The sequence below is a fragment of the Rhododendron vialii genome, chromosome 13a, assembly GCF_030253575.1.
Source record: "Rhododendron vialii isolate Sample 1 chromosome 13a, ASM3025357v1".
Classification (NCBI taxonomy): Eukaryota; Viridiplantae; Streptophyta; class Magnoliopsida; order Ericales; family Ericaceae; genus Rhododendron; species Rhododendron vialii.
The window spans coordinates 1,789,449-1,799,861 of NC_080569.1; the positions used below are offsets into that span (position 1 = coordinate 1,789,449).

The 10,413-nt window shown below is 39.2% G+C and overlaps 2 protein-coding genes across 6 annotated transcripts; both read right to left on the reverse strand.

The window, feature by feature from the left end:
• Positions 1-252: 252 nt before the first annotated feature.
• On the reverse strand, positions 253-4,145 carry LOC131315148 (secoisolariciresinol dehydrogenase). 2 transcript variants are annotated; one of them, XM_058344233.1, is made up of 4 exons: positions 3,985-4,145; positions 3,821-3,889; positions 1,437-1,861; positions 253-883 (listed from the first exon to the last, which is right to left on the reverse strand). In XM_058344233.1, the coding sequence occupies exons 1-4, from the start codon at positions 4,002-4,004 to the stop codon at positions 504-506; spliced, it is 894 nt and encodes a 297-aa protein (XP_058200216.1). In that variant the 5' UTR covers positions 4,005-4,145; the 3' UTR covers positions 253-503. The 2 variants fall into 2 exon arrangements, with proteins under 2 accessions (XP_058200216.1, XP_058200217.1); XM_058344234.1 differs by having other exon boundaries at positions 3,821-3,886; positions 3,985-4,128.
• Positions 4,146-6,943: 2,798 nt separating this feature from the next.
• LOC131315149 (F-box protein At4g00893-like) lies at positions 6,944-10,243 on the reverse strand. Of its 4 annotated transcripts, none has more exons than XM_058344235.1 (2): positions 10,106-10,243; positions 6,944-8,282 (listed from the first exon to the last, which is right to left on the reverse strand). In XM_058344235.1, exons 1-2 carry the CDS (start codon positions 10,132-10,134, stop codon positions 7,349-7,351), a joined length of 963 nt encoding a protein of 320 aa, XP_058200218.1. In that variant the 5' UTR covers positions 10,135-10,243; the 3' UTR covers positions 6,944-7,348. The 4 variants fall into 4 exon arrangements, with proteins under 4 accessions (XP_058200218.1, XP_058200221.1, XP_058200220.1 ...); XM_058344238.1 differs by having other exon boundaries at positions 6,944-8,311; positions 9,996-10,120; XM_058344237.1 differs by having other exon boundaries at positions 9,996-10,118.
• Between the last annotated feature and the right edge of the window lie 170 nt (positions 10,244-10,413).

Here is a 10,413-nt window from a genome sequence, read left to right on the forward strand (position 1 = left end):
TTTAAGAGGAATCGGAAAATTATAAAAATATAAACCAATGTGTTAGATAAACCTTTTGAATTTGTCGGATTTTTACCAACAAACCACAATTTTAAAAACCCTACTTTTACATCGAAAAAAAATTATCATAAAAAAAATTTGATTGTGTATATTCATCCTCCTATGCAAAAATTCTGGCTTCGTCTCTGATTTCAGTACCATATAGAGAAAAAAAAAAGATAGCATAGCAATAAATATATTATGGTTACAAAATTTTAACAGCCAAACAACGCAATACGCGAAATATATTTTCTCGTATATTTTGATTTTATATTTCCTCTCATCGTATTCAGTTTCATTAGGAATTAGTATTTTCTAGTCAGCAACTGAGAATAGCAAGGAAATCGTCTTGTCTGGGGCCCAATGTATCTTGGAATTAAGCACCTCATTAACTCCAATTAAAAACTGGTAATGTAAAAGAAAAACACCGACAAGCAAAATCACCAAATTTCTTTCATCCACTTTCACTGGGTCTGATCAAGTGAGGCTAACTCCAAACTCTTCATTGAAGTGAAGCCCCCATCCACCACCAGATTATGCCCGCTAACGTACTTGGCGTCATCGGACGCCAAGTAAATCGCGGCATTGGCTACATCACTGGGTTCACAATATGCACCCTGCAACACACCAGCATTGTGTATCATGCCGACGAGCCGCTCAGGATCGACTCCCGGAAACAACTCCGTCATTTCTGCCATCGCAAAGGCGGTTGGAATGGCGAACGGGGATATGCAGTTGACCCGGATGCCGTGTCTGCACAGCTCGGATGCTGCTGACTTGACAATGCCAATCACGGCGGACTTGGAGATAGAATAAGTGTGTTGAGATAGACCTCCCATCATCCCTGCGACACAAAAGTTCAACTTGTTTAGAGAGGAAAAGATGAGAAATGTTTTGGTTTCCAGAACAAAAATTTCAGTTTTTGGTTTCTCTCCGGTCCGGGTTTTGATGAAAGAGTACGTCAACAAACACGAAATTGTGTCACGTTGGCACTTTTCAAAAGGAACGAGATCCTCTTCAGTCCTCCAAGAGAACTGGACCGACTCAATCTGGCGTTTTGATTTACAGTTTCATGTTCGCGACTGCAAAATCCAGTCTAAACCCAGGCCAGAAAGAACATGCTAAGCCAATATGCTTCTCTCTCTTCAGTGTTCATGGTTCAATACTCTGATTTCCTATGGGCAAAGGAACTATACCATCCCTGAATTTGGTGGTTAAACTATACTGCGGTGACAATACTGGATGGGAGGTCTTGCTTTTAAATTGTTACAAATCATTTCTCTCTGTTTTCAAATTCCATATCGCGTTTCGAAAACATATTCCAATGTTTTCAAAAATAATCAATTTCCTTGCTGATCGAAAAAACACACCAGAAGCCAAAATCATAAACTTCTTGCCTGTGACACTTGCGGTGCATAGGATCGATCCAGTTCTCCGCGGGATCATCACTCGCGACGCGTGCTTGACTCCCGCAATGACTCCTTGAACGTTGATTTTCATGACTCGGTCAAACGCCTCGAGGTCGAGGTCGACGATGCTCGGAGGAGTACGACACGCCACACCAGCATTATTGTACATGATGTCGAGCTGACCGTGTTTAGAAACTGCATAATCCACTGCGGTTGATATGTCAGATTCTTTCGTAACATCGCAACCGATGAAGGCGGCGTTTGGGCCTAGTTGCTCAGCGGTTTCGCGGCCGAAGTTGTGTTGGATGTCCGCGATCACGACTTTGGCGCCGTGGTTAATGAACTTTGTGGCGGTTTCCTTTCCAATGCCGGTTGCCGCTCCTGTGATCAATGCTACCTTGCCTTCTAGTTTCCTGTGTCGCAAACATATTGTGTTGTCTTGGAAAAACTTTGCATCTTGTAAATTGAACCAAACATCGATGGAGATTTTAATGGGTTTTTTTTACCTCTAAATGCTTTTGAAGGGTTGCAAAGAAAGTGTTCTTTATAGCATCTTCAATTCTAAATTACTCATACTTTCTTTGGGAATGTTTTATGGTGACATTGGGAAAATTTTCCAATGACTATGCGGCACCACCATATAGCGTCCCAAACCTTTTCTCCACGGTTAAATTTGGGGCATCGTCACGTGGTGCTCCAGGGGCATGAAATAATTACTCAATTATGTGACTTCTTAAATACAGTGTGAATAAAAATTTGCTATTTTCCCTCGAAATTCTCTTCTGATGAATGCATCTCTAACCAATTCTTGAAACTTCAAAATGTAAAATTTTTGAACAAAATTCAAGGGGCCCTTGTCTCCATCCCACAATGAGAATTGAGACAAATGGTACTTGAGTAAGAAGAATTTAGAAAAGATGTTAAGTTCTCTCTACCATAGGTGGAAACCCCACGGTTTCCACCGCCGCTTGTGAGTTGTGACCAAACGAGAACGGGCAACAAGTATTTGGTAGTACAAGGGATTCGTATATTGCGCCAATGTAGTAAAGAACACACCCAAGGGCGACTAAGAAGGCTTCGGGGCAAGGAGTTAGCAGTGTATCAATCAACTATAGGATGTAACACATTCCGTGGACGTGGACGTACCCAGTATTGGGAAACCACGTAAATTCTGTGTGTTGATTTCTTTACTGTTTTCTATTCGCATATTGGGTGTGTGTTTCGGTCCTACAAAGTGGTAGCAGAGCTGACGGCTGATGATCTATGGGCGGACTCTCCTGAAAGCATCGGTGGTCAGGGGCTTGCACGGAGACTCTCGGTGGAGCAGGAAATCCATTGTAACTCTCGATGGAGCAGGAAATTCCTAATGCGTGCAGCAGTTGGCCGGCAGCAAGGTGGCTCTCGTGGAGTATGGTAGCTCTCGATGGAGTGGATACGGTGAATAAGCCCCGGGTTTGGACACGTCCTGGAGAATGGTAATAGATCAAGGATTAAGTGGGAGTCAAGTGGATCAGATCGAGGGGGAGCTAAGGCCCAATGCATGGTTCACACATGAGGAGGAGATTGTTACGAACATGTGTGAAAGGTTGAGTCCTACATCAGATAAATACAAAAAGAGTTCGACCTTAATATACAATGGGATGGCTCACCACTTACAAGACTTAGCCTTTTAAGTGAATATGGGTCATTCAATGTATATTGGGTCCATGTGATGTGGTGTGGACTCCATGAATACTTTCCAACGGATTGAGCCTAGGCGCACACGGAAAGACCTCAGGCGGATGAACTCCTATCAAGGTGGACTCTGTCGAGATCGCTTGTGGTCATGATCCGAACCATTTATCTTTCAGTGTTGATGAGGTTTGTCCAATACGTGAGGACAAGGAACAGGACGGTGGGACGATGGCATGATGCCCAATGACAGACTACCGGGGGGGGATTTCCAATAAAAGATGCCAAAGCCGTCTAATTCGACGAATCCTCTTACAGAGACTAGACGACAATCCGCTCATTTCAACAATTCTCTTACCAAATGACTAAGACAATCACGACATTCTTGTCCGCCCACTTGTATGAGAGTCCTAAAGATGAAGGGCAAGGTTCACTACGTCTGTCGGTTTCACGACGTCCGAATTGGAGTTGGATTCCACATTATGCACAGGGAAAATGAGAAAAATAGTATGAAATACTTAGGTTGGACAAGCAATCTCAAAATCCCACAAAAATGATTTTGTTAGGGATACATATTCATTTCACTAGCCACTAGTGCCAAGTATATATGGGATTATGGATGAGAGAGAGAGAGAGAGAGAGAGAGAGAGAGAGAGAGAGAGAGAGAGAGAGAGAGAGAGAGAATGAAAATCGAAACTCACCTGACTGGCTGACTCTGGGTAGTAGAAAATGGCCGATTGACAATAGCTCTAGAAATGGAGATGCCTCTTCTGAGATAAAGACCAGGTGAGATACTAATGCCAAAGAAAAAGAACAAAAGAAGAGTCTTCATCAATAAGGGGAAGAAACGACGGAAAATACTGACCTTGATCCAATCTTGAACATAATTTCTGGCTCAAAGAGAGCTGAGAGAGAGAGAGAGAGAGAGAGAGGGAGAGTTGAGTGACACAGTGAGTGAGTTGAGAAGTACTCCTACCAAATGGCAAGTAAGTCAACCTACTTGTTGGGGGTAGCGTATGGACAAAAGATACCCTTAAAATACAAATGATTAACCCTTAAAATACAAATGATTAACCAACTGGGCCAGTTCGGTTGGTCTCTCTCTCTCTCTCCCAGACCCATTTGTCCTCTTCTTTGTTTTCTTCTCCAAAAGCTGTATTGTGATGGAGTACTCCAAAATAAAAATCTATAATTTCTAATCAATTTTGGTCATCAAGAAATTTTTTTTTAAAATAAATTCTTTACACCGCCGGTGTAAATATTTATTTATTTCAAATCAATTACATTGTGCCATGTTGCAAAATAGTGATCCCAATCAATAAAATATGACAACGTGGCACAATATAATTGATTTGAATAAAGTAAATGTTTACACCGACGATGTAAAGAATTTAATCTCTTTTTCTTTTACTCAAAGGACTTCAATTCTAAATCAGTCGCGGAAAAAATGCTCCAAACTTAGAACTAATTTGAGAAGGAAACAATTCATAAAATCTAGTAATTCTAGAAGAAGAGAGAGAACCAAGTAATATCCAACCCTTCACAAAATTTCTTATAAGGGCGCTTTTACCTTGTCAAGTTAAGGACGTTCCTTTTTCGACCAATTTGCGATGATCCGAGCTGCTCAATATGTTTAGAACGTAATTTTAAAGGTACCCAAAAAAAATAGCAAAAAAAAAAAGATAGGAAAGGGCTTGATCCGAGCAGTTTTTGTTTGTTTTTTTATCAAATGGTTCAAATAAAAACTGCTCAAATCAAATCCTTCCAGGTCATTTTTTTGCTGATTTTTCGCGGATACTCTTAAAATCACGTTCTAAACACATTGAGCGGGTTGGATCATCGAAATTTGATCAAGAAATGAAAGAAAATAGAAAGTCCGTATTTTATTTAAAATGAGATTCAGAGAAATTTTTTTAGTAAACTAGAGTGAATTACTAGAACTGATGGGAAAAACCCAATCAAAGATCAAATTTCATCAAAGCTTTTGCTCAAAATTGTTCTTGTTCTTCGGATATTATCATTAATTATGACTGCTCCTGTACCTTTTAGAAAGGTAAAGTGTAGGAAAAAATTTTCAGTGCCGGGTGGGCACCAGCCACGTGGTGCCTTGGCACCATCTCGGCCGTTCAATGAAGTTTTGGACGGCTCAAATCAGTTCGGCTGTTTTAAAGTGTGAAAGGATTAAAATATCCTTCGGTAGCCGAATAGATCTGGGCCGTCTAAAACTTCATTGGACAGGCGAGATGATGCAAGGGCAACATGTGGCCGTGCCCACCCGGCACTGAAAAATTTCTCGAAGTGTAGAAAGAAAAATTGCATGAGAAATCAAAGAAGAGAATTAAAGGACGAGAGAGAGAGAGAGAGTGTGTGTGTGAGAGTCTCGACTCTCGATATCGTAGAGAGAGAAAGAAAAACAGGGTTGAGTCAACACTGTTGACAGAGGGGAGAGGGGTAGGGTTGTTTAATACAGTAAAAATGTAATATCCCAACTTGGCCTAAAACGCCACCGTTTTATTGGAACTGCAAATTGCAGTCATTTTGAGGCACTGCAGGGACTCGGAGTCCCCTTCGGATGGGATTTTTCTTGGAGACTGACGTTGACATTCTAAAAATTGATGCATGCACTTTAAAATTAGTATAATTTTAAAGTCACTTTCTTTTATTTTTTGGAGTACCTCCATCAATTTTTTGGAGTGCCTCCATCAATTTTTGAAGTGCCAATATCATTTTTCTTTTTGTTTCTTTCTTTCTACCATATTATGAACTTATTTCATGTATTGGTTGAGTTGTTTGGTTTGGTTATCTCGTGTACTCTCACATTTGATATTAGTCCAGAGTTTATATTTTGTACTTCATATGTGATGTAAATAATCTCTTCTATCGATTGACCCAAAAAAATGCAAATGATTGGACGCTCGCCACATTGGAAAGGGTTAATGAGTCGAGACATTTAAGCTGAGTTCTTTTAAACTTTTTTATCTTTTTCGTTTTGTGTGTTTTATTTGTCTTTTCTAAATTTTTGTTAAATTTGAGTCATATTTTTTCAGATTAATTATTCATCTCAATGAGAGGAGTCTAAAAAGTAAAAAATTACGATCAAAAGCAAAAAAAACAAAGGTTTACTAAAGACGAAAAAAAGACCAAACAACTGTTTTTTTGTCTAAAGTGTCGTTTTATTTAAACTTTTAGTAAACATTTTTATACTTTTCTGATTGCTTTCGTTGAGACGAATGATTAGTCAAAAAAATTATGACGAAAAACCCAACAAAAAATTGCGGAAAGTAAAAAAATTTACAACAAAGTTTGAGACAAAAAAAGGTTACAAAACTCAGCCTTGGGTTTATTTTTTTTCTTCGGAAAATTATCACAGAAGTTTTTTTCCTAACACACAAGAGGTATGCCCGCGTCCAAATGGGATAAGACCAATTCACCTAAGGCTGACCACAGAGAATCAACACTCACAGAAAGAAGTTAGAAGCTGTTAGGAAGCAAAAGCAAACCACTGGTCTCGTCCATGAGACTATCCACATGGACTTTCACATTGCAATCGATTGGCCTACCCTCGATAATTGAACTCATATCTCCAGGGTGGGAACAAACCCCCTAACAAGTGGAGACAACCCTCGTAGGGTAGAAAATTATTAAATGGGTATCACCGAATCGGGTATCTTTCAAAAAATGAAATGAATTTTCTTTTGAAAATTAAGATTGGGGATTTGGAAGCTGGCTGAAAAATATCATCATGTGAAAAAAAGTATATATTGATTGATTGATTGATGAAAAAAAGATTAGACGTAGATGCTTGAGTATAGCAACTCAAACAAGGTAGAAAACCTGATTGAAGCTGGTGATAAACTTCATCACCAAACTTCTAGAGACAAATAAAGAACAAATAGTAGCAAGGAAAGAGAAGTCTCAAATTATTTGCTATTTTCTAAACCTGCAGTAACTTTAACCAAAACCAGTGCACGTAACTTATTTTCAAGACACATTCCATGCCCCCGCTCGGCCGGGACAGCAGGTGTTGTCCCTCAATAGGGAGGGCAGAGCCCCCAGTCCATCTTAATAATCTCCAATTCTCATCTTAGAAAATGCCAATTGACTTATTCAAATACCACACTCTGCAATATAAATCAGGGTCCAACAAATCCCTACGGAGTCACCAATGGAAAATATAGAAGGCTTTATAAACTTATACGTAGGTAATATAGGCAAACCCTTAAAAGAGATCACCAGCACTGATTTGAAGGAGCTTGAAGGAACCGAGGATGAATCCATATCCCTTTCAGCTTCCGGGTTTCGCCCTCTTTCGAAGCCTCAACGTTCTCGTTGTGGACAATATCGTCACCATAACGCGTCCCACACGTAGAAATTGAAACATCCTCCCCCAAATTCAACCAAGTTTTCAGAATCCCATTGCCCATGAGACAGCTCCTGTGGCTATGAAACGGCAGAATAACAGCAGGGGCTTTTGAATCCACTACTATCCTGTAAATTTCCCACTCCTTCTTCTTGTATGTCAATACCTTTTTGTCTTTGTCAAAGAAATAGAAACATTTATCCCGAAAACCCACGCCCACAACCTTATCCATCCTTTCTTCGTCGGGATAGTAGACTTTATCCCATTTTTGCTCCCCGCGTTTGAGAATGTTCAGCTCCATATCGTGTTCGTCTTTGCGGTTAATGACGCAAAGAGTGCACTTCTTGGAGGTGGGCGGAGCTGAAAATACAGCAACATGGTCCGATATTTCCGAGTGGGGGAAATCCGGAAGCTCTATTTTCTCACGGGAGAATGGGCAGAAAAAGAGGATTGATCCTTTGTTGAATAGGAGGAGCCAACCGTGGTTCGATGCAAGGCAAGCTGATTCTTCCAATTCAGGGATGTTGATGGAGTACTGAGTTCTTGCAGAGACATTGCAGAGTTGGCATTGTGGATTTCCCTCCGCGTAGAGCAGGAACCAAGGCTTGCGATGTGGAGAGGATTCGATCTCAGCTGAGGCGGTCGAGGAAGCAGAGCGCCAGTCCTTGCATGTGCCACGGAAACCAAGGAGCTCGATTATGCCTAAGCCATCCGCGACCGGGGCCAGGAGCTCGTGAGGGAGATCGGACCATGACCTTGTTTCGACTTTGTAGTCGCCAGTGTTTCCCATGATCACGGTATTGCTGCAAGGAAAAAATTCAAAAGGGTCCAACTGTGAAGAAGAAACAAAGAGATGGAAATGTTAATGAAGTTGTGAAAACAAAACACAACTTGGTAACCAAGAAAATCTTAACCAATAAAGAAAGTACGCATAAGGAAACACAAAATCTAGAATATTGAAATCTCGAAAACTTGGCAGCATAAATATTTACTAATATTATGTTAATCGGGATAATGGCCTAATATATGGGGTGACAATGGTGAGAATTGCCCCTTAGCTTCTAGGGTTCAAGAAGGTGACCCTGCGGCTCTATGGACTAAGGACATGGAAGAGGGGGAAATTATTTTGGTGCTTCTGGCTGGGGCAATGCTCCAAAAGGCCTCCCACAATTGACACCACACATTTGCATGGAATTCATTATAGTAGAATATATGGATCTCACACAAGTGTGGTGAGAAAGACCCTTGGAGCAGAGTGCAATTTTGTTCATCCTCTTTGAACATTACCCTCCTTCTTATTGGCTCTTATTGGTTAAAATTGTGTGGATCTCATCACAAAATGATATCATATTTATCATGCAATACACTTTTTGTTAAGCATGACATCACTTTGTGGTGGGATTCACATCATTTCAACCAATAAGAAAGAGAGTAATGTTCACCCTTTTAAGTGGAGGGTGAACAAAACTAACTCCCTAGAGCATTGTTACAGGAGCACCAAATAATCTCTTCGGGAGAGGACACATGACTTTACACAAGTATATTTAATTCAACAATAGAGGATAAAAGTGTTGGACTTTTTCGTAAAATAAGAAAATGATCGTTTTTGACAGGTTGATATGGAACAGAAATTGAGTCCTTTTTTTGGCATACGTTTTCCATTTCATAAGTAGCATTATTTTCATGATGCCAAATCATACCTTCTCAATGCCAAATCATACCTTCATGATGACAAACTATTGAAATTAAAATGAAAAAGATATTCATATTTGTTAGTTTGAAAAAATAGTATGGAGAGACAGATAACGAGGATCATCAATTGACACCCTAAGATCGATGTATAAAGATCAAGAAAATTCAAATGCCTCGTGAATCTTTAAAGTTATGTATCGCTATTTATTTCAAAACATTTAGCATAACAATTACTTTACACAAATCAAATTTGATTATGTGTAATGTGTGAAAACAAGTCATCTGTGCAATCGATTCGTTCTTTATTTGTCCAAATTTAAAAAGCCCGTTTTAGATTAAAACAACTCACATTCACAATCTAGAAAATGTAAAAAAAATTAGTAGATATCAAATTAAATAAAATCATATAAACGAATTAAGATCCGGTTTCCAAAACCCAACAGTAAATCTAACTCAAAAAGAACTTGGTATGTTTTAACTCAATAGGAATGTTTATACCAATTCCATGATCAAGAAAAACCAAACCCTTCATGAATCTTTTAATTTATGTATCGTTATCTATCCTTGATACATTTAGCATAATAATCACTTTACACAAATTAGATTTGATTATGTGCGACGAATGGAAACAAGTCATTTGTGCGATTGATTCCTTCTTTATTTGTTCAAACTTAAAAAGCCCGTTTTAGATTAAAAATACTCACATTCACAATCTGTAAAACAGGAAAAAAATTACTAAAGAAGTAGATATCAAGTCGAATAAAACCATACAAACGAATTAAGATCCGGATTCCAAAACCCAACAGTACCTTGGCGCTTGTTACCTCAATAGGAATGTCTATACCAATTCCAGATAGTTTTGCCCAGAGAAATCAGGGACTGTTAACAACAGAGCTAACCCTATTGTTTTGTATACGCAAAACTTTGGGCTTACCTTTGCCTTTTCGATGGAGGAAGAGACATCTGAATTGAGAAGAGTCTAAGAACCTTTTAGTAGATAAATATGATTAGAGAGAAATAAGGGGACTAATCACTTATCCTATGGGTTGACTAGGAGACACCTAAAGGGTCACGTTGGACTCCTTTTTATACTACTAGTGTCACCAAACAACAAATGGTCTATATTCCAATGATAAGGAGCCCTTTTTGGGAAAAAAAATAAAGGCCTCATGAAAAAAAAATTGGAAAACGATATAGAATATTAGGGGGAAGAAAATTGTAAAACAAGATAGAAAATTAATT

Bases quoted from the DNA above. Each gene is read 5' to 3' on its own strand.
- LOC131315149 (XM_058344235.1), bottom strand. From the start codon at position 10,134: ATGTCTCTTCCTCCATCGAAAAGGCAAAG. The intron at 8,283-10,105 runs GTAAGCCCAAAG...TTTTCCTTGCAG, and splicing joins CCTCCATCGAAAAGGCAAAG to CAATACCGTGATCATGGGAA.
- LOC131315148 (XM_058344233.1), bottom strand. From the start codon at position 4,004: ATGTTCAAGATTGGATCAAG. The intron at 3,890-3,984 runs GTCAGTATTTTC...TCTTTATCTCAG, and splicing joins ATGTTCAAGATTGGATCAAG to AAGAGGCATCTCCATTTCTA. The intron at 884-1,436 runs GCAAGAAGTTTA...TTTGTGTCGCAG, and splicing joins ATGCACCGCAAGTGTCACAG to GGATGATGGGAGGTCTATCT.